Source organism: Chelonoidis abingdonii, unplaced genomic scaffold (assembly GCF_003597395.2).
Source record: "Chelonoidis abingdonii isolate Lonesome George unplaced genomic scaffold, CheloAbing_2.0 scaffold0003, whole genome shotgun sequence".
NCBI lineage: Eukaryota > Metazoa > Chordata > Testudines > Testudinidae > Chelonoidis > Chelonoidis abingdonii.
This window is the reverse complement of record NW_027424264.1, coordinates 62,985-86,935: the sequence shown is the minus strand read 5'-3', so window position 1 is coordinate 86,935 and position 23,951 is coordinate 62,985. Positions and strand designations below refer to the sequence as shown.

The 23,951-nt window shown below is 40.7% G+C and overlaps 1 protein-coding gene across 7 annotated transcripts in view; it reads left to right on the top strand.

Moving 5' to 3' along the window:
* UNKL (unk like zinc finger) overlaps window positions 1-23,951 on the top strand; it is a 131,262-nt gene that overhangs the window by 52,780 nt on the left and 54,531 nt on the right. For 6 of the 7 annotated variants that reach the window (XR_004374905.2, XR_004374904.2, XM_032789481.2 and 3 more), the window contains exon 8: window positions 1,642-1,796. The exons of the other annotated variant lie outside the window; for it this stretch is intronic. Coding sequence is in view for 4 of the 6 variants with exons in the window: in XM_032789481.2 (XP_032645372.1) it covers window positions 1,642-1,796 (155 nt within the window). In the remaining 2 variants the exon portion in view is untranslated. The remainder of the gene's footprint in view (window positions 1-1,641; window positions 1,797-23,951) is intronic. 7 annotated transcript variants of the gene reach the window in all.

Here is a 23,951-nt window from a genome sequence, read left to right as displayed (position 1 = left end):
GGTGAACCTCTTTCACCAGCCCAGACACCCCACTCTAACGTGGGACCTAAATCTAGTTTTAAAGAGCCTAATTAGACACCTCTTTGAACTTGGTCATTTACATACCTGTCAATGAAGAGAGCATTCTTAGTGACCATTACCTCAGCAAGGAGAATAGGGAGACAGAGGAACTAATGGTACCCCCAACCCCACCCCCTTTACAGCATTCTTTAAAGGTCACTCATAGGCCACATTCAAAGTTCATTCCCAAAGTGGCCTCATCTTTTCCTGTAAATCAGCTCATTCATCTCCCCACCTTTTACCCAAAGCCTCAGCGTGACAACGTGAAGGCTATACTATATACACTAGACATTAGGAGGGCCTTGGCCTTTTATTTGGATATGACAAAGGCCTTTAGGAACTCTCCTAAGTTCTTCCTGTCCATTGTGGAATGGTGAAAAAACACAGGGATACCAGCCCAGAGACTCTCCAAATGGATCTCAAACTGTTCATTGTTGCTATCATGCTCAGAATGTATTACCTCCATCTGGAATCTGTACACATTCCATGAGATTCGCTTTCACCTCTGTTGCTTTCCTCAAGAATGTTCCTATCTTGGAAATGCTGCAGACGGCAGAGACTTGGCTGTCTGCTTATATATTTTCAGAACACTATGCGATCACTGGAGACTCTGCTTCTGATGCTATCTTTGGCTCCACAGTATCATCCATAAGAGACTTGACTCCAAAGCCCCACTGTCCCATTGAGGATACTGCTTGAGAGTCACCTACAATGGAGCACTCATAGGGACACTACTCGAAGAAGAAGAAGAGGAAGTTACTCACTTTGTGCAATAACGATGGTTCTTCGAGATGTGTATCTCTATGGGTGCTCCACCCACCCTCCTCCCCTCTACTTTGGAGTTCTCAATAAGGGCTGTATGGTAGAGAAGGTAGTTTGCCCCAGAGGGTGGTTTTCCCATGCAGCGCTAATTAGCCTCAAGGAGAGCACGAGGGAGGGAGAGCATATGTGCAGGCCAAACAGACACTGTTACCAAAGATGCCCAATCAAAGGTGCAGGGACGCATGCGCACCTAGTGTGAAGCACCCATAGGGGGACACATTTCAAAGAACCATCACTACTGCACATGGTGAGTAATTTCATCTTCTTTTGATGGGATGCTATAGATCACTCTACAGCCAGGTAGAGTGAAAAAAGACAGTAATTCAGTGCACAATGTTGTGTTTATCTTTGCAATCCGGAGTCCTAAAAATGTTGTGTTTTAAACACTATAGTATCTTAGATTCTTGAAAATACAGCAAAATTTGTAATAAGACTGTATATTCTTAGGATTCAGATCTTTTTTTGTTCCTGTGGATTTTTGTTGGACCGAGTGATGAGGAAAAGCCCTCTGAGTTACAAACATATATTTGGTACTAAGTTTGTTAATGGCCACAAATACACAAATATTAAATTACACCATTTTCAAATTAACTTTGCTTTGTTTATGTTATGCTTTCAGAAACAACGTTTTTATTTGTGTAGTTAAATGTTTCCATATCAGAGGTGGTGGTGGTGTGTTTGGTTTTGGGTATATAATTTTTGAATTCACACAGCTAAATATAAAATCTGTGTGTAATTTGTTGGGGATTCCTTCAACAGAGGACACCATCAATGTAGTCATACTGCAAACTGGTTGTCAATCAAAGCCAGGCGCTCATCTGTTTTCAGCAGACAGCATAGGAATTGCCAATGAATGGAGCAGCAGTCTTAACTCCACAAACAGCATTACAGATAACAATGGGCAATCTGGAAATGTAAGTGTAAATACTTCTGAAAAAGTTACTACTAATGATCATTGTGCCAATATATATTATTGTTTGTTTTATTTATCAAACATCTCTTTTTACTATATGTATATTACAACAGAAAAGAAGCTCCTTACTTAGACATTTAAAAAATCAATAAAAATTAGCCCTCACATGTGGCAATAAAGGTTTTAAACTGTGCTGAATACCTAGTGCACTGTCAGGCCTCTACCTGAGTACCCAATTTAATTTTGTATTACCTCTGTTTTTTCTCCCTCTTTCTTTCTTTCTTTCTTTGTCGATGCAGTCAGGTGACTGTAGGTACTCAGGTACTACAGTGACAAGTGTCATATAACTACCTAAATCGAATTCCTTTAATCAAGGAACCTCAGCATTTGTTATGTAAACACAGGACACCATAACTTACTTAAGATTGGTTTCTCTTTCGGAAAGATTTCATTAAAGGAAGATCTTGGCTGGCTACAGCTCTCCTTTTTATTGTTTCTGTTAACAGGATAATCAGATAAGAATTTGAATATACAACTATGCACTCGACATTTTACTTTAAAGCTATCTTCAGGCTGTTCCTGGAGCTGTAGTATATTTGGTAGTTAAGAGGCTATCTAGTACCAGAGTAAAGAGTATGATGTAAATTATCCTATTCTGTCAAACTGAGTTGAGGAGAAAAGGAGATGGAATTGATTATAGAGTTTTTATTCTCTACCATTTAGCCATACTTGGAAATGGACCTTGTTGGTAGGCAACAGTTATTTTGAGGTAGTTCTTGTGGTTAGATGTTCACCTTCATGTGTGTGTTCTCCCTGTATGCTGTTCCAGCTCTGCACAGACAGCTGGTGCAGCAGACCTCGAGCGAACCATCCAGTGACTACAAGATCCATTAAGGTATGAAGGCACCCACTAGGTTTATTGTTGACGAAGCAAGGTACTAGTGTTCCACAGACTCTACCGGACCACTAATACATGTATACCCGTAACAATGGACGCAGCTCACTCAGTGGCTGGACTTTGCATTTCCCTCTCGGCTGGCCAAAGACACTCCCTCTGAGATACATCTTTATGCACCAATACAAACAAGTTACGTATTTCCCCTGACGTATGAGGATGCCGCTCTCTGACCTGTTTGGGTGCCACCCATTGCCTTGTATCTGTAGGTTCGATCATAACATCTCTATCCATCATGCTGTCATCCTAACCTTATCTTTAGGATGGGTCAGTGTGTTCCTGTTATCTTTGGGGAATGTGCTGGTATTGAGGTGTTCTGGCACCACCCTTCTGGAATGTGCTTGCGTGAGTGCTTGTGCCCATCATCTCTCAGGAATATGTGTTTTTGCAATATCAGCCCTGTGCTTGCCAAATTCTGTAAGCAGGGCCTGCTTGTTGCTCACAACCTGATTTTGCTTCATATCAGCAAAGTTTTGACCACTACTTTAGTTCAGGCATCTGATACAAAGGCTTATGTCTCAGGTGCTCTGCCTACTACAATTGAAGATCAGGACCCCTGGTCTAGCCCTTCCTACCTCTTTATTGACTTGATTTTTCTTGTTTCATGAGCAACAAAGACCCTTGTGTAGCTCATGAGTATGTGTGTATTTATTGGTAGAACTTTGACTAACAGTTTTCCAACACTTGTAGCTTTTTGTTTATAAGATTAAAGCAGAAACCAAATATAGGTTACATGTTTTAAAATAAGTTTAAAAGGAAATGGTTAATAAATGTGTTTTAAAACCCTGAGGTCTTTTATTGCTGCAGGTTCTGCAGCTTCATACTGTTGCCCTTTAGGCCAACCATAAAGATATATCTGTGTAGCTGTCTACGCTGTGCCTTAGCTCTCCAGTATGAAATCTGCTGCTACAGCTACCTCTAAAAAAGCTCTTCAGGAGACTGTCAGGGGCATAATTGTTCCACAGTAGGAACCCACTCCTTTTTCTGCACAGGGACTTGAGTTCTATTGGCTCAATTCAATTTGCTCCCAAGGCTTTCAGCAGTGACCTATAAGAGGCACCTCCTCTCTCAGAAGCTTTTCAGTCTGCTCCCACTTCCAGGTGACTGCATAAGAGTGCCAGGGAGAGTCTAATGGCTATCTTGTCCACAGAAACTCTCCTTCTGCTGCTCAAGGACCAAGTTTCATCAGTTCTCTCCACCCTCCCATGTGCTTATACTCAATCATTTGCTGCAGTTAATCTAGTTTAATTATTAGTTGCCACAGTTTCTTACCCTTGCCATTGCCTTAACTACTTAAATGCTGTGGTCTCCTCCATGCTTCCAGGATTCACCTTTTGAGACTTAAACTCCTGCCTTCTCATCTGCTCTTCCCCTGCACCTTGGTCTCTTCTTTTCCTTTTCCCACTTCTTGAGCTCTGTTGTGTTTTTTCTTCTACCCTTCTCTCTTCCACTATCTCAATCTAATCCCAGTCTATTATAGTTTAGATATTTATTGGGCAACTCCTCCCTCCCTGCTTCTCCCTATCCCAACTACACCTTTTCCTCCTTGCCTCTGGCAATATCTCTCTCAACTGCAGCCTGCTGTCATCCATGTCCTCTTTGTAGTCATCTCGATTAGACACTGATGCTCCTTCTTGTGGGCTTCAAGTTTACTGCTGTTCTCTTTTATCATTGCTCCCTTCTTTTCTGCTATCACTAAAATTCTTGTGGTTGTTTTTTTTCAGAAATGAAACCTCAGTCCTTCCTTCTGCTACTGCCTTTACACCCCACTGAATTCTCTCTTTCTCTCCCCTAGTGCAACCTTCAGAGGATCCTCTCCTCTCTTTCTTTCACCCTGCAAAAAGGCATCAACAGCAAAGGCATCCTGCCTTCATATGTTTGTCACTTCAAACTGTTTCCAGAGAGGAAGGATGGTCCAATAATTAGGACACTTGCTTTGCACTTGGGAGGCCTGAGTTCATTTCCCTACTCTGTCCCACACATCTTGTGTGGCCTTGGGCGAGTCACTTAGCCTCTCTGTGCCTCAGTTCCACATCTGTAAATGAGAGTAAAAGTATTTCCTACTTGTACAGATGTCTTGTGAGGATAAATGCATTAAAAATCTTGAAGTGGGCATACTATGGTGATGGAGGTGGCCATATAATTACTTTGCATAGATTCCTCTCTCACCCACAGTACATTCTTATTCATGCATCTGAGTCTTTGCTCCCCTTTTTGTCCATTTGGCTATCATCTGTTATTCCATGGCCTTATCCTTCCTCCCCATTTCAGTGGGTGACTCTCTTCCTTTCTCTGATTTCATTCCCACCCCTTTTTCTGGGGAGTTTAGCTTCCACATTAATGTCCCCTTCTGATTATTCTAACTCTACCTGATTATTGTAGCCACCTCAAGGTCTTCCCTTAAACGCATATTGAGTCCTTTACCTCCATTTTCTGCCTTCAGCTTTGAACCAGCGTATTTTACCCCCCTTTGTCACTTCCTTAACTTAATCTTCATCAAGCACTGCGTTCCCCCCAGCCTCTTAATTTCTGCATACCCTCTCTCTAACCACTCTCTTTCATTTTAACTTCATTAATTACTCTCCTCTGCCTGCATCACACAAGTCTTACATAACCTCTAGTCCATGAACAACTCAAATTCCCTTTCAGTTTTCAGCCTGATCCTTCATTTCATTGTTTTTTGTCATTTCTTTCCTTGGTGCCATCCTCTTCTCTACACTCAACCCATTTTCTTCACTGTCACATCATTGTGTTGTTCCACCATCCCCATATTTGACTGTCTTGTCACATCCATTTCTTCCCGCTTCTGTGCTGTTAAGGATATGACTACATGGGGATAAACAACCTGCAGCTGGCCAGGGTCACCTTACTTAGGGTAAGTCTATACTACCCGCCTGATTGGCGGGTAGTGTTTGATGTATCGGAGATTGATTTATTGCGTCTCGTCTGGATGTGATAAATCGATCCGCTAATCAACGCCTGTAAACCACCTTGACAGGAAGAGTAAGTGCAGTTGACGGGGGCGCCGCGGCAGTCGACTTGCCACCGTGAGGACAGCCAGGTAAGTCGAACTAAGATACTTCGACTCGCATAGCTGAAGTTGCGTATCTTAGTTTGAACCCCCCCGCTAATGTAGCCCAGGCCTTGGGCTTGGGCTCTGGGGCTGAAAAATCACTGTGGAGACACTCGGTCTGGAGTCTAAGCCCTGGGACCCGTCACTCTCTCACAGTCCCAGAGCTTGGGCTCCAGTCTGAGCCCAAATGTCTACACAACAGTTTTTTTCAGCTCCAGGGTCTGATCCCTGTGAGCCCGAGTCAGTTGACCTGGGCCAGCCACAGGTTTTTTATCCCCTTGTAGACATACCCTAAGTGCCTTAAAAGAAAGTCTAGGGGTTTTGCAGACACTTTCAACTACAAATTCATTCTTTTTTCCACCAGTTCTGTCTACATATTTGACACTTATGCCTATGACTCCTGCTGCCTATTTGCTACCCTTGACTCTCTCCTCAAGCCTCTTCTGCAGCTCCCCTCTCCTCTTTCAACCTAGATCTTGCTGGGGGGGCGGGGTTTCCCGAAGGAGAACATTGATATACCAGAGGCAGTGTTCCTCTTCTCCCCTTTCTTTCCAACCTTCACCTTCTCTTCCTTCACCCTTTCACTAATACAGAGACGTCCTTCCTAACCTCCTCTTCCATCCCATTTTTGTGGTCCATTAATTTCCTGGTCTTTACCTCCAAGCTCCTAGAGGGTACTGTCTACTTCAGTTACCTCTAACCCTCTCTGTTCCTTCACTGTCTCGCTTGGTTGCTCATCCTCTTTCAACCCCCTTTTCCAGTCTGTTCTTCAGGCCTCTGTTCTTGGTCCCTGCCTCGCACTGTTCCTCCTGACTCCACCCTGAGTGACCTCATCAACTCATGGTTTTAATTACTATGTCTGTGCAGATGACTTCAACATCACTCTGATCTCCTCCACCCTCAGTGTATTTATGCATCCTTAACTGTCTCATCAATTCTGGATGTCCTGCCCCAAACTCAAATTGACTGTGGCACAAATGGAGTGTTTCTCTCAAACACTTGTTTTTTCCTCCCTTCTCTGTCACTGTTCATAATTTCATCATCCTCCCAGTTACCCAGGTTTGTAACTTTTTAGTGTCATTATTCAACTTTTCTCTCTCCTAATCCCCAAACATTCAGTCTTAAATCCTACAGATTCTTCATCTGCATCTCAAACATAATCCTTATACTATGCTCTATACATATTGCTAAAACGTCGATTCATGCCCTAGTCATCTGTTGCCTTGATTATTGTGGCCCCTTGGGGTCTTCCCTTACTCTCATATTTGGTCCCACATATCCTTCCATCAAGGTACCATTAAAAGCATCTTTCTTGTCCAAAGCTCTGACCATCTCTTTCTCTTATTAACACATACCCAAATATCTAACTTGCACTGGCTCTAAATCCTTTGTCTCGAGGCTTTGCATTGTCTCTTCTATCTCCCAGCTTCCCTGTTCATGCCTTACATTCTGCTAACTTTGCACAGCATGACATATCCTTGGTGGTCTCCTCCTATACGTGATTCTGTGCCTTTTCTTACATAGCCTCAAGATTTAAAATAACCTCACTGACTCAGTGGGTCATGTAGCCATGCTCGACACCTTCAAATGCCTTCTCAAGATTGATGGCTTTTGGTTATTTTTGCAACCATAGAGATAATTTGGTTGGGTAGAAAGTATATTGGAAATTAGGAATATATGAAAAACGGTGGTCCCAGGAAAAATCTCTGACCTGTAAGAAACTGTGACTTATTAAAAAAAAAAAAAAAAAAAAAAGTAGGAGGGGAGGAAAGATGACACCAGTATACACAGAGGCTGTGATATAGATAGATAGATATAGATATATGTGTGTGTGTGTATATATGTGTATATACACACCTGAAAGAGCAATGCATTTGCATCATGTAGGTATAAATAATCATGTACAAGGATGAGAAAGAAGCAACATACTTCTCTGTTTATATCAAGTGTCCTAAATCTTAATCTTGCTTGTGGAGTACGTTTTAGGCCAGGGGTCAGCAGCCTTTCAGAAGTGCTGTGCCGAGTCCTCATTTATTCACTCTAATTTAAGGTTTCGTGTGCCAGTAATACATTTTAACATTTTTAGAAGGTCTCTTTCTATAAGTCTATAATATATAACTAAACTATTGTTGTATGTAAAGTAAATAAGGTTTTAAAACTGTTTAAGAAGCTTCATTTAAAATTAAATTAAAATGCAGAGCCCCTGGACCAGTGGCCAGGACCCGGGCAGTGTGAGTGCCACTGAAAATCAGCTCGCGTGCCACCTTTGGCATCCGTGCCATAGGTTGCCTACCCCTGGTCTAGCCTGAACAAAACAACTTTGGTATACTCCCTTGAGCTGTCAGTTTACCCATAAACAAATCTAGTGTTCTCCCTTGAACCATTCTTGTTTCCCTACAAAAAAAACTCTACCCATGCTTAAGGAAGTGTTAAGGCCACAAGTAGTTTTTTTCAAGTTAATAAAAGATTAAATTTTACAGTTCTGTACCTTCATCTCTTTCCTCCCTCCCCCCAAAAAGAAAAAAAAGTGTATGACAATGTAAAAAAAAAAAAAAAAAAAGAAATCCCATTGAAGTCTGAGGAATTTAAAACACACAAGTCAGAAAATTCCAGAAGTTCAAGACTTTCATAGTATTTATAATTCTGAATTATTTGAAAGTTGAACATGGGGGCTGGGTGCCAGGAGTAGCCCCTGTTTTTTAATCCAGGCACCATTTCCTTCTCTGGCCATGGGCAAGTAATTCAGTCTGGTTGCCTTTGTTTCCCTGTGTATAAAATTTGAGTAATACTGACCTACCATGCAGAATTTTTGAGGATTAATTTGCATTTGTAAAGTACTTGGAAGAAGAAAAGGGCCATGGAGCATGTTTTCTGAATTAGTGATGAATACAACGAGGCGCTCAACAAATAACTAAACATTTTATTACAACATAAGGGGCATATTCTCCCCTTTTTCCTCTGTGCAAGCATTTTACTGACATCCATGGGTGTTCCACTCTGCACTCTGGGGAGTATAATCATGACTGTACTCTGGCCAACAGACTAAAATTAAACAAAATTCAGCCCTCTCCTCTGAGTTTGACACCACTGGCCTAACGAGTAATCAAAAATACTGTGTTTGTGCAATGTGGATGAGTTAAGGTTGCTATGAGAACTACTGCTACTTAAATTTTTTTACCCTGATGTTTAAATTTTCACCCCTGTTGCATTTCAGAGTGTTTTTTTTCATTTCACTTCCTAGATTTTTTTTTTTTTAAATAAAGAAAAATGTAAGTGAGCAGAAAAACAAAAGAATCACACTGGTGCATGGTTCTTTGGGAGACATTCACCTGTCCTAGGGCACAGCCTGGGAACCTGCTCCTCAGCCATGTCTTGAAAAATTTCCCATATGCTTGGGCTCTGCACTTCAGAATGCTGTCCTACCACCACACCAGGGAAGATTTTAAGAACTGTTGGGGTTACAGATGAACCTGTAGAAAAAAGGCAGCAGGTCTTGGTGGTTTTTGTCCTGAACTTTTCCCTTTACATTTAATATGGCAGGAACACAATACCCCTATAGGTTCTGTCATCCTTCCAATCCCCATCCCAGATGCAACTGTCTGGAGGCTGGAGTTCACTGTGGATTGTGAACCCCAGAGCAAGGGAAACTTCATTGAGCGAGCAGTTTTCAAATATGAATAACTTTGGGCAGTCTTAGCTCAAGTTTATGCAGCCTTAAAGGTGGTGTGCCCCAAACAACCATGTAAATCAGCTGTCTTGTGGAAGACTGAACCTGAGAATGGTGGAGGTGTTCAGATCTGTTTTTTAGCTCTCATTTGGAGCTCTTGATCACGGAGAGTATTGTTTTTGGTCCTTCCTGTCCAATATGTCTTTCCAGCTGTGAATCAGTTGTGGAAGAACACTCCTGACTTCTCACTGGGGCAATGACATTGGCAAGTAATGTCTAAGTTCTGGCAGCCATATGTAGTAGTCAGAAACTCTGCTCTAGTTGATTTTTTTATAGTACTGGGGAACTGTTGGCCAGTTGTCATAGTGATGCTGTATGGCCAGTTTAAAACTTAAAACGTTGAAATTTAGCAAAGAACTGCTGCTCTAAGAACAAGCCTCAGGCCAAGTTTGAAGTTCAAAAAATTAGCTGCTTTAGTTATTTTAACTCAAGTAATATATCAAGATAATGGGGGGCAGGATTGTATTTTTATTCTGGCTCAGATAACTCAAAACCAGATTGACTTTCATATAGTTTTCCACCTTTTGAGCATGAAAAGTTTTAGCCCCTAAAGGAAACTTTCTCAGAAAGTGATGATTGAACTCAGGGTTAGAACAGATTTTGTTTTGCAACTATCTTTTATTATTAGGTATTTATGAAAATTAAAGGTTGCATTTTTAAAATTTATATTTGTTTGCAGTAGTGCCCACTACATGCAAGGCTCTTTCCAACCACTTTAAAGGGTCCTTGGTCTGAGGAGCTCATAATCTAAGGATAAACAGATAGATAAAATTAAGAGGAATAACATGCAATTAATATACAAGTCAGCTTGATTCACTATAGATGGTATACAGAGTCTTTAATACAAAGCAGCAATAATTATTGGTAAATTTTAGGCAATATAATTTAGTGACTAAGAAAATAAAAAATAGTTAAAGCATAAACAGGTTTAATAATTCAGCAAAATCAATTTTTACTGAAATATTCCCAACTTTTGTGGCATTTAAAAAATAGATATTAAAACCCAGGTAGATATCAGCATTGTTTGAAAAATCACATTTTTGCCTCTCTTCTCCTTTATTTTAAGCAAGATATAAAGAAGTCATGATGATGAATGCACAAAATAAAAATACAAAATTACAAAATAGAAGTCCATGAATCCAGGTTTCTTGAGGTTGAAGATTAATTCTGGAAAACAGTGCCAAGTGCTTAACCCTGCTTGAAAGCCAACCATTTCAGCATTACCAGAAAATGTGATTGGCCTTTTCTGTTACATCAGCGGAAGAAGAAATCCTCAGAGCAAAATTTGTCAAATATGTAACATCTAACAATGGAATATGCAGTTGATTATTGTAAACCACATCATGAAAATCTCCCTGATCTCAGCCAATTTGCCCTCCAAATGTTGGTATTGCCGCCAGATCCTGTCCTTGTAGTATGTGGCTTCTCCAAATTTACCTATAAAATGATATTATCTGAATACGATAGGCTTTACTTCACTGAGTTTTTCTGAACAAAGAATCTCGTAAAGAATATTAGACATCAACTAACTCATAGTACACATGAAAATTTAATACATGGGTTTTAAATCAGTTTTTTATCACATATATTGCTTTCTTTTAAAGTTCACCACCAAAACAAATACTGAAAAATTCCCAGATATTTTTTAAAGAATAAACTTGCAAAGCTGTCTTCATATACTGTGCAGTGTTGTTTATAGGCATGCTGCTCCCAGTATATCTCAGATAGAAGATAGGTTAGTTAATATCTTTTATTGGACCAAATGGGACTAGGTCAGAGTTCATAAATGAACTGTTAATGCAGGTCAGCAGGGTACACATGAACTGTTAGTCCGTGGCAGGCTAGTGCAGGGTAAATTCAAACCCCAGCTTGCCTCAAACTAATGTTTCTGTAGACAAGGCCTTTACCATCTTTTATATTGATAAAAAAATCTTGTATCCCATCTGTAAAAGCAGGTTCCCTTAATATGATGTAAAAATGATGAAAGAGAGATTCAAATGAATAAATAATTTTTAGATGTTGCTAAAATTCTTTTTCTGTATGTGGTTTTAAGATGCACCATAATCCATCAGTGCTAGAGGCAAGTCCATTACACCATCAGTAAAAGATTCAATTCCTTTGCTGTGGTATAAAGTACCTGTTTCTAACTCTTAGGGTCAGGGTCATCTGCCCTTAAAGGTGTTACTAGTCCAGGCATGAATTACTGTCCTAGTCCTTGGGCTAATTTAATTTTGTTTTTTTGCTTTTTTTTTTTTAATATGGAGGAAAGGAAGTTGAAAGGTCGTATTATTTCTGAGTTAAAGGCATTTGTTTGAAGCTGCTCAGAAGTTTGAAATATTAAGTCACAACAAAGTTAGCCGAGTTCATCTGAGGCAGCCAGTGATGCATTATCAATGTAGTTTAACACATAGAGACTACTGCCACCACATGGGTAACAAATTTAGTTACATGTAACTTATTGTATTTGATTCTTTTGAACCACAACTTATGAATTAAGGTTTTGTTTAAAAAATAAGTATTACAAATCCAATGGCATTTCTCATAAGAATAGAGGTTGATGCCAGGTTTGGTCAAAATTCCTCCCCTTGCTCTAACTCTCACCCCCTCTGGAAGTATTGTTCGATAGGCATCCACCTAACTGTTGTGGACCCACCCCAGAAGTTGCTTTATGCCAGTGGTGAAGAGATTTTTTGTGTGTATATAGGTGTGGATTGTGACTTTAGGAGCAGTCCTGAGCAAGATGTGGTATGCAGACTGTACCAACCCAAGAGTTAGCCTCAGGAGGCATTGTGGCTCAGAGAAACAGCACTAAGTCATAATACTTGTCCTGGTTTCTCCTTGCTTTGAGGCCAGGGGGTATGATAGGGAATTAATAATTATTTGTTGGTATATGACACCCTCATGCTGGCTCAACTGCCCTGTCTAGTGAGTTTGCAGATGGCAGGCTCACCGATAGCAATTCTGGGTGCCAAGGCCATCCCTAGGGGTGTGTGGGGCATGGGGCGGAAGTGATGAATCCGTCATTTCTGGGACCGACCACGCTGGCCAATCGTGCTGGCTTGCGGGCCCCCCCAAAGTACAGGGCCTGGAGCAGTCAGGTGCGCTTGGGAGCCCTGCAATCCACCCCTGGCCCTTTGAAATCGTCCAGACCCCTTGGCAATTGCCCCCTTTGGTGGGCCTGATGGATGGAGGTGAGGGGTAGCTGCGGATCCACCATTTCCACTTATTCACCACTCTCCTGTTCTGTTGTGAGGGAGGATAGGGAAGAAGATAAGCCAACACACAATTCATGCTTATTCCTATGTGCCTGGACAGGTGTCTGGAAAACCTCTGCAGGTTCAGTTTTTGTACCTATGTACATTCTGCTGCTGGAATACTGTGTCCTGTTCTGGTGTCCACAGTTAAAGAAGGATATTGATAAATTGGAGACAGTTCAGAAGAGAGTCATGAGAATTATTAACATTTTTTGAAAAACATGAATTACAGTGAAAGACTCCAAGAGCTAAATCTATTTCATTTATCAAAGAAAAGATTATGGAGTAATTTGATTAGTGTGTAAGTATCTACATGGGGAACAGAAATTTGATAATGGGCCTTTCAGACTTCCAGACAAAGATATGACAAGATCCAGTGGTTGAAAATTAAAGCTAGACAAATTCAGGCTAGAAATAAGGCATACATTTTTAACATGAGGGTAATTAATTATTGGAAGAATTTAACAAGAGTGTGGTAGAATATCACTGGAATTTTTTAAAATCAAGATGGGATTTTTTTTCTAGAAAATATGCTCTAGTTTAATCACAGCTATTGGACTTGAAACACAAATTAATTCAGAGAAGTTCTGTGGCATGCATTATGTAGGAGGTCAGCCTAGATGACCACAAAGGTCCATTCTGGCCTTAAAATCTATGAATGTATTTAGTGCAAGTCATAGTCAAGGCCATTAACTGTAAAGAGCTTCGGAATAATAGGAGATGTAAAGAACCGTTTAAATTGAAAACAAATTAGGCAAATAGTTATATTTTATTCTGCCACATATGAGATGTATTTAAAATAGAACCATAAAATGAAAACGTCCTTAGGTAAAATTTCTTCAAGGAAGAAATTAGGCTGGCATATTCATGAGCCAACCTAGCTTGAGTAAACAGCTTGTAAGACAGAGTGCCAGTAACACTAATGTAAATATTTTTATTCCAAAACTAGAAGAACATGTTCAGAATGATTAAATATTTAATACATTACTCTTTCTAAGTCAAAATTTACCAAGTTTTAATCTGTCACTTACTGGACTTAGTCTAGTTCAGGGTTTCTCAAACTTCATTGCACTGTGACCTTCTTCTGACAACAAAAATTACTACACGACTATGGGAAGGGGGATTGAAGATGGCAGTGGGGCCAAAGTTGAAGCATGAGTCCCATTGCCCAGGGGCAAAGCCAAAACCTGAGCCCTGCTGTCCAGAAGGGGGTCCAAAGCTGAAGCTTGAGGGCTTCAGCCCTGGGCAACGGGGCTCGGACTTTGACTTCAGCCCCGGGCTCCAGCAAGTCTAATGCATGCCCTGTGACCCCATTAAAATTGGGCCGTGACCCACTTTGGGGTCCTGACCCACAGTTTGAGAATCACTGGTATTGTTAAAATTACTTTTTCCCTGTTAGCTGGGACAATGGAGCAGGAGTTCTGGAAAATTCTTACTTTGATTTTTGCAGGCTTATGTTGTGGACCTTCAAGCATTCATAGGTTAACAAAACTGCACAACACATAAATAACCCATCTAATGTTTTATTTGAGTATCTTCAAAGAACAAAACAATTGCTTTGCTACTAGCATCTGTCTCAAAAAGGTGTGCAATGAGAGTAGCAAGGAAAATGTATTGATTTTAGGAGGGGGTTTGTTCCTCCAAAATTGCAGACAGATTTCATAGAATCATAGACTTTAAGGTCAGAAGGGACCATTATGATCGTCTAGTCTGACCTCCTGCACAACGCAGGCCACAGAATCTCATCCACCCACTCCTGTAACAAATCCCTAACCTATTTAAATACAAGTCTATGATGTTGGTGCTACTATTTCTAGTTTAGTTCACTATTCCCTCATTCTTTAAGTAGAAATCCAGCTGTAAGTAAAAAAATAGAAAAGGCTGGTTTTTATTTTATTTAATTTTTTAACCAGGAAACTACACCTTGCCTGTGCATGTTTTCTTCTACTGTCACTTTACAATTCATGACAATAAAACTTGTACAAAAAATCCTCAAAACATCTAATGTGTGTGTGTGTGTGTGTGTGTGTGTAGAAGATACTATAAACATATCAACAAATTAATTTTCATAATCATTGATTTTTGTTGTAGATTTTAGAGCATGTGGAAAATTTGCTATGTTTACTTTAAATATGGCAAAATGTCATGCTAGAGGGGTTTATGGATCTTTACATGCACCTAAGATCCCTGCTCCAAAGACGGTATAATCTGAACTATACTGTGATGCAGAATAATTGTCAATTAGCAAATAAGAAATTTCTGAGGAAAAACAAGATGTTGGTTGATAGCAAGCTAGGAACTATTTCCCTTGTTTGTTAGGTTGTGTGTGGGGAGAGGGGACAAATAAGTATGTCCTAAGACATCTAGTCCTTTTACCAGAGCAGTGAACTTGAGGGCATGGGTTGGAGTAGGCTAGCTCAGCAGCAGAAATGATGAAGCCACTAGAGGATAGCTGTGTCACCCTGGTGTTAGAGGGAAGGGAGAAGAAAGCCCAACTGTTGCTCTTTCTACAGCAAATATGAAAGCATGCTGGGAAAATAAAGAAGTCTTGGGCCCTTTAAAATACAGACTCTTCTCTCTCTCTCAGAGCTGTTGAAAGAAAGGCAGCACAGGGGAAGAATTTAATTATATGCTTGAGAAATACACACCCTCATATTGTGCTGGTCATGTCACTGAACAAACACAAATTGAGGGAAATGGCCTATCCCAGAGAACTTGCAACCTAAAAGACAAAATGTTATAAGTGGGTGAAGTATTTTTGTTTTTCCTATCAAATGGCTTGTTACAACTTTTCATCTGCCTAACCATTATAGCTATTATCAGATGGTGGTTTTCTGTAAACATTTTGGCAGACGTCAGCTTAAGGAAAGGAACTGAAGGAGGCAAACGGTGATGGCTTTGCAGATTTTGATGGGAAGTCTTCTCCAGGCAAATGGACAGCCTGGGAGAAAGCACATAGGGGTTTGTGGGAAATCAGATCAGAAGATCATCAAGATTAGTGGTGCAAAGGTGCATGTCAGCATTATTTTAGGATGGTTATGCAGGGTAGAACTAAATTGTGAAAGGCTTTGAAGAGAAGGACAGGAAGGAAACTAGTGATATAGAAAGGGGAGCTAATGGAGGGGCTTTGAGCAGGGAGTTGGACTAGATGACCTCCTGAGGTCTCTTCCAACCTTAATATTCTGTGATTCTATGACTTGAATGGTCATGTAGTCCACGTAATGACCAAAATGATGATTTTCAGAAGTAGCATACTGAATGGATTTAGAGAGGTGAGGTTCTAAGTGCCAAAGCCAGAGAAGAGGAAATCACAGTAAACAGAATGTGAGATGATCTTGGATGAAATTTTGGAAATGAGAGCAGAGAAGAAATGTTTGTTCTTGAAGATGTTGTGAAAGGAGAAGTGGCAAGATTTAGACACTGCCTATATTTGTGGAGCAAAAGAGAGGAGCGGAGATCACGGGTTTGGATGATTAGCAAGGTGAGGGTGCTGTCCGCTGTGAGTGAGAAAGAGGATAAGAATGGAGGACTTGAGGTGAAATATCAAGAGCTTTGTTTTGACCATTTTGACATTCAGGTGGGGATTGTGTTAGGGGGCTTATTCCTTCACCCTCTCACTTCCCTGGTCCTTCTTGCATGAACAGAGAGCAACAATACCCAAAGTCCAGAGACGCAAACAATTTGCTATTTGTTGGGGTGAACTTCCAGCAAGCATGATTCCAGTTTCCTTCCTTAGTGTCCCCCTTCCCAGCTCTGACACCACAGAGCCTTGGCTGTGTCTCTGTTCCTGTTCCCATCCCCTGTTCCTATTTTCCCCTTTAACAAGACATGATTTTAATTCCCCCATCCCCAGTCCCTGTTCCCATTTCCCTCCCCCCTTCCTGACTGACTGCAGACTATATAGTAAAACCTGCATTTTGCTTAGCTATTCTTTAACCAATAATTTTACTGAAATTTAACTAACCAATCCTAATATATTGTAATATGGTTATTTAACCAGTTATACCCCACCACCTTAATTGGTTTACACCTAACAAAATTAATTATACAGTAGACGAAAACAATTACAGAACCAGACAGAGACCATGCAAATAAACATACAAAACAATACAGAAGTGAGGATTTCACAACTACATCTGTACAGACATAAGAGTTTTCCAGCTGTGTTTATTGATAAGTGAGTTCTTGCCAGACAGGATGCTATTAAACTAAGTTTCCTTTTACATCTTCTAGGCTCTACCCTTCCTCTGGAAGTGATAGGAATATCAGGACAGGATTGTATTCCTAATAGCCCAATAGCACCTTATTTCAATGTGACTAGTTTGGAATGTGAGGATGTGACCATACACTTCCCAGCTTATGACTGTCTAACTACATTTTAGCTGACGGCCTTAGCCTGTCACAGTAAAAGAAGGCCATTACAGAAACAGACAGTGATTTTTGATTCTTTCTTTTATACCTCTATAACTAGCTAAGTGATAAGAATACACCTAAATTCTTTCTTTTATACCTCTATAACTAGCTAAGTGATAAGAATACACCTAAATTCTTAAAGTATAGGCCTTTGCAGACAGGTCTGAATATCTGTGTCCTAACAGATTGGACAAAGATGTCTGAAAGACATGCTGACATAGTGGCTTGAACAAAGGGAGGGAGGTCCCAAGTAGAGAGGCAAAAATGTGAATCATCAGTACAAAGACAGTACGTGAAGCTGTGTTTGCAGATAATGTCACACAGGTATAGGGAGGAGAAACAGAGAAATCTGTTGCATTTCTGGTTTTATTCCATCACTGTTGAGTTTGGTAGAAGTTTCCTGACTTTCTGCTGTAGTCATACCAGATAGATAACATAGAGCTACTTCTACATACATGGTAGGAAGGAAGACAGGAGACTAGAAAACAAACAGAAGAAAATGCTGCCCATAGTAGTGGTGTTTGGTAAGAAGCAGATTTAGGTTTTTGTTCTTGATTTTACTGATCCTTTAAAAATATTCTATAATTATATACTATTTATGTAACTATGGATAGGTGTGAGAGCACGTAGTATAGTATTAAGCAGGTAGTGTGAGAACAGTGGTGGGTGAAGAAGAAACAAAATGAGTAACTTTGGAGGAGAGCATGTAATAAGTGAGAGACTGTTGTAGGTGCAAGGGGTACTTTTAAATAGGATTTAGTGTTATGTTTGAGAGAGAAATAAAGATAATTCAGAAGTGAGATGAACCAAGTTAAATGTCAGGTGGAAGAGGCAGAACAAAAGGCAAGGAGAGCAGAGATAGGAGTGGAATTGTATGAAGTCCTGCAGGAAAAAAACCCATAATTTTACTCAGGTAACTGATTATGCAAGACTGTTCAAATGCTAATTCATTCTAAGAACATTATAGTTTCACACTAACAGTGCAGCAACTGTTCTGGAGGTGGTAGTTCTCTTCTAAACTCCTATTTTCAGTCGTTTGAAACTGTGTCCAAAAAAATCTATTTTGGGGTGAGACTTCTTTTGGTTGTGGATTATTTTATGTGGAAAGTTTGAAGAAAATGTATTACTTTGTTTTATGAGTTACTAGAATATGACAAGATGTCCTGTAGTCATCAAGAATTTTATGCTTTTTGGTGCACAAATACATACGGTTAAAAAACCTTTTGATTTAAATCTTCAGACTTGACTTTGTGTATGGTGGAATGACAGTTGTGTGCTTTGATCCTGTTTGAAGGAATTTTGATTTCGCAATTACAAACTTTTGAACGTTTTTCAGATCCATTGGCCATGGGCAGCACACCTTTTTACTTTGTGATTTAAAATGAATTCCTCCCCAGAAAAGTGACTTTTTGTTGAAGAAAAAAGCCTCTAAGGGTGTTCTGTTTATTTCAGTTATGCTTCATATCTATTTTGCTCAGTTTACAAGTAAAAAAGATGGATTTTCTCACTTCCTATTCTCCCACTCAGTCTGGATCTGAAACTCATGTGGATTTCTTTCCGGCTCATGTATCGTTATTAATAATAGAGATTCTGAATTCTGCTCCCACTTTATAACTGTGTACCCTTCTTTTTGGATGCACAGGTATAATTATGGGCAGTTTTTGTACCTACAATGAGAAGTTAATTAACAATTCTCCTGACGATACACAGGAGAGGAAAGAATCCATCTCCTGCTCCTCTTTGTGTTGACTCTGCAGAACTTGCAGGAGTAAAAAATAGAAAACATTAAAATCATCAGGTATAATGCTCACTACAACCAGGGAGCACATCAGTTCAGTAAAAAGATGGGATTTTTAAGTGGTCATGTTTCAAAGCAGGACCATACTCCAAAGTATCATGCTCTGAATATTTATAGGTGTAGGTGTGTGTGCCACCATTCATACGGGAGGAAACATTATGATGATCTAATCTGATCTGTGTAACACGGTCCATAGAATTTCATCCAGTAATTCCCACATTAATCCCTTAACTTCTAGTTGAACTACAGCATATCTTTTAGAAAGAAATCCAGCCTTGATTTAAAGAATTCAAGTTATGCAGAATCCATGACACCCTAGGTAAATTGGTCAATGCGTAATTAACCTCAGTTAAAAATGAGCGCTTTATTGGCAACCTGAATTTGTCTAGCTTCAGCTTCTAGCCATTGTCTCGTTATACCTTTGTCTGCTTGATAAAACATCCCTCTATCAGAATTTCCCCCTCTGTATATAGGTACTTGTAGATTATAATTAAGGCTGTGTTAGTCACAGGTATTTTTAATAGAAGTCATGGACAGGACACGGGCAGTAAACAAAAATTCACGGCCCTTGACCTGTCCGTGACTTTTACTATATACCCCTGACTAAAACTTTGGGGGAGAGGGGTGGCCTGTGGGGCACCACAGGTGCTCGGAAGGGGGGTGCGCACGGGTGCTGGGTGAGGGCAGGCAGGGGCAGGTTCCCTACCTTGCTGCTGGGAAGTGGCGACCTCCAGCTCCTCGCTCCATGTGCTCTCTCCACTCTGCCCCAAGCCCTGGTTCTGCAGCTCCCATTGGCTGGGAACTGCGGCCAATAGGAGCTGCGGGGGCAGTACCTGCGGGCAGAGGCAGCAGTTGGAGCTAGGAGCTGAGGGAGGGGAGTTCCTGTCGCCCTTCTGGGGAGCCTCCCCCAGGTAAGCACTGCCCTGCACCCCAATCCCCAGCCCTGAGCCCCCCCCACAACCAAACTCTTGCCATGGGGGGGCCTGAGACTGTCCCAGCAGCAGCGTGTGCGACTGGCTCAGGGGCTGCCCGAGCTGCTCAGGAGGCTCCCGGGCCAGCCACACGGACCTCTGCAAAAGTCATGGAAAGTCACAGAATCAGTGACTTCTGTGATCTCTGTGACAAACACAGAGCCTTAATTATAATCAAGTTACTCTCAGTTGTTTTCACAATCTTTTAAGGTTGGACTGAATACTGTGCCACACATTTATAAACTACAGAACTATTTGAGAACAGCCCACTTCTTGTCCTGAGACAGTCATCCTTAATTTTTCCTATTTCTTACTGTTATACAAAAATGTTAACGTGTTAAAGCTCAAGGACGTAACAAATGTAAATAATACTGTCTTTGTACAAGGGCAGTCTCAGTAAAGAAACTTTTCGGAGTTACAAGAAGTGGCATCTGAAGGAATAAGGACTGGATGCTGTAACATTAACATCATGGCCAGATCATGACATCCTTACTCATTGATTTCAATAGGAATTCTGCCTGAATAAATCTTGAGTAAGGATTTCATGATTTTGCCTGTGGTGATTGATGTTGTTTATAAGGGAGTACACACAAGAATAGTTATTAAATAGTACATAAAACCAATGCATCTTTAATTCTGCCTGAATAAATCTTGAGTAAGGATTTCATGATTTTGCCTGTGGTGATTGATGATGATGATGATGATGGTGGTGGTTGTTCAAAGTTTATATAGCACTATACATTCACATGGAGCTTTACAAAGTAGTTCAAAACAAAAAACAACCCCCCCTCCCACTTTGGGACTAATGAGGCCAGACTCCTTTTGTAGCTCTCTGGCTCCTTAGTTCCCCCTTAGGCACATGGGCATTAGAGATATCATAGAGTGAGTTGCCAGAGCTTTCTTTGCTGGTGTGTGCTCTAAAATTTCAGTGAAAAGGTGGGTTCACAGCTGGGAAGGGGCACAGGGGCAGCAAAAAAATTATTGCAGTCGCAAAGCTACATTAGCTTTTGAGCATATTAATGACAAGGCTGAGGTGTGTTCATCCTTACCCCCTATTCTTACTCTGTGCATGGATTCCTAGATCCTGTGACGATTTTCTGCAGGGTCAGAGGTGGGTGGGGGAACAAGGCAGCGCCAGATATAGCATTCTCCCACCTTCTCTGACACAGAAAGGTGAAGGTCTGTACGTGGAGTCTTTCCATGTTTTTTACATCGTTTCATCCCTTGGTATCACTTTTATCTTCACTTGTGTTCGCAGCTCCCTCCCAGGTTAGTATTTGCAGTAGATTTCATTAACATGCTCTTTATTCACCATCTTTCTGGTCCTTACTTAAGATGTCTAATAAGGCTGGTGCTTATGGCAGTTCTCCCAATCATGCCTAGTACATTGCTGCCCCTTAGCTTGTGATATATCACTGTTTATTTTTACTATTTGTTTGCAATTCTTCAGCCATTTTTCAGTCCACATTTAATTTTTTTATCCCTCAATTTTATTTAATTTTTCAAATAAGATACTCTTTCAAAAGCTACATCTACCTTTTTTCTTTTCCTCCACTAGTTTTTGTAAATCTATCCCACAAAAAGCTGTCATGAATGTTTGGCATTATGTGTTGTTTATAAGGGAGTACACACAAGAATAGTTATTAAATAGTACATAAAACCAATGCATCCTTCATGTCTGGATAACTTTACCATAATCACTTTCATGTCTATTGGATAGATTTTATTAAATATGTATCTTAATCTTTTAAAAATATCAAAAAGGAGAAGAGCATTTAGCCGCTCCAGTGTGTAGCGTGTTCTACCTAAACCAGGGGTCTTAAAGTCCTAGCACACAGGCCATCTCCGGCAGGAGAACCTTCCCATTGTGCCCCTCAGAGGAGTCAGTCAGACACACTACCACCACTCTCAACTACAGGCGCCGCCTCCCGCAGCTTCCGTTGGCTGGGGGAGAGGGACTGACATACTATTCACTAGTTGCTGGGCAGAGTCAGCCATGGAGGCAGCATCATTAGTTGCTGGGCAGAATCAGCCATAGAAACAGCAACACTTTTTTCCCATGATGAATACAAGTCAGAATACCGAACACAACTGTCTGATGCACACCTTGCTGCAATCCCGAAGGTTTTAACTGCTCAGTCACTGAGGCCAAACATTAACACACTGACAGAACTGAAGCATTGCCAGGTGGCTGGCCAACACTAAAAACTCTCTGGGAGGTGAAGAATTGTGTAAAGTTGTATGACAGTTTTATTATTTCTAAGAATTTTGAAATAAAAAATACAGTATAAATGTTTTCTTTTCTGAACACCATCTTCAGTGACATTATTGGCTCACTGGGAGGATTTGAGGACTGGCACTGGCTGTAAGGCAAATTGAGTTTGAGACCCCTGACCTAAACCATCATGCTAATTTGTTAGTGCATATGTATAAAAAGTAATGTCCATTGGCCAAAATAAAATAGAATTGGATTCATGCTATGTTTTTGCCTATACTTTGTTATAAAAGTAATGTTGTTGACAAAATAGTCAGTCATTTTCTTGAGAGTCCATGTGTTTTGGTAAGATTAAAAATATAGCATTGCTACAATTATGGTTGAGGGTACACTTTTATGTGAAGCCCTTGTTTTAAGGAGTTTTTAACTTTCTAGAAAAACTACCATTAGGAATGAAATGTCTTGTACTTGTTCTTATGCTAATAGTAAAATTTTTGTGACAGTTTTTTAAATTTCATGAGGTTGTTTTCCAAGTTTCCTGAATGTTGAAAATAGCCATTCATTAATTTGACAAATTACATATCCTTTTTTTGCAGTGAGCTACTTCAAGCAATATCATTTTAAGCATTCAGACTTGGCATACGTCTTCCTCAACAAGGAATGTTTACTACGTGATACTTTTTTTTTTTTTTTTAAGTAGATGGGAAAATAGTTGTAAAGGAGTAGACATCTGTATATTGCAAGAGGATAATGTCTTTTTTTTTGTAAACAAGTATGCACTGAGTGCAATTATCCCTCTGAGAGAGTTTCTATACTTATTGAAATAACGACATAGGACCAAATTCAACCCTAGTATAAGCAAACACAATTCTGTTGAAGTCAGTGGAGTCTCGGTAGGATTGAGTTTGCTCCTACAATATGAGTTTTGAATTACTGTTTGAAGAAATATGGTTAGGGATATGATAGTAGTTATAACATTGACTTCAATGGGAGTTGTATGTGCATATGACAGGGCTGAAATTGGTTCATAGTCTGACCTGTTCATGTTCCAGATAGAGAAATGTCTGGGCTGAATTTTTCACCAAAAAAGGCAGAATTGTAGGGCCAGATCTTCAGCCAGATCATTGATTTTAATTGAGTCTTTGATTTTCACCAGTGGAGGCTTTGGTCTATATCAGGGGTGGACAGCCTAGGCCCGCAGGCTACTTCCGGCCCATTGGACCTTTTAATATGGCCCTTGAGCTCCCGCTGGGGAGCAGGGTCGGGAATTTGCCTCGTTCCGCCCACCCAGTGCTCCCCAGCTCCCGACACAACTTGATGAGCACCATCTTCCTGCACGCAGAGCCATACTGTGCAGGTGCGACCAGCACCGCTTACCCAGACTTCATCCTGCTGTTTCTGGGATTGGAACCCTGCTCCTACATGGCAGTGTGCCTTATCCCTGAAGTGCCAGCCTTCTTGCACCAGCCTCCACCCAAACTAGCCAATGATCAAGGCCAGCAGTATCACAGGATACCACCCTCCAGACTTTCGAAACTGCCCAGGGACCTCACTCATCCCAGCTAGGGGGCGTGGTACAGCCGTCTTGGTGTCACTGCCGGCAGGGCCTCTAGGAGTCCCCGGTACCATCCCTGTAGAGCACCCCCCGCGACACACCCCATGAGTCCCCCTCCTCCCACTTCAGTAACATCCCTTATAGCGTCCCTCCCCCGCCTGGGTAACATTCCTTATAGAGCCCCCCTGTGAATGT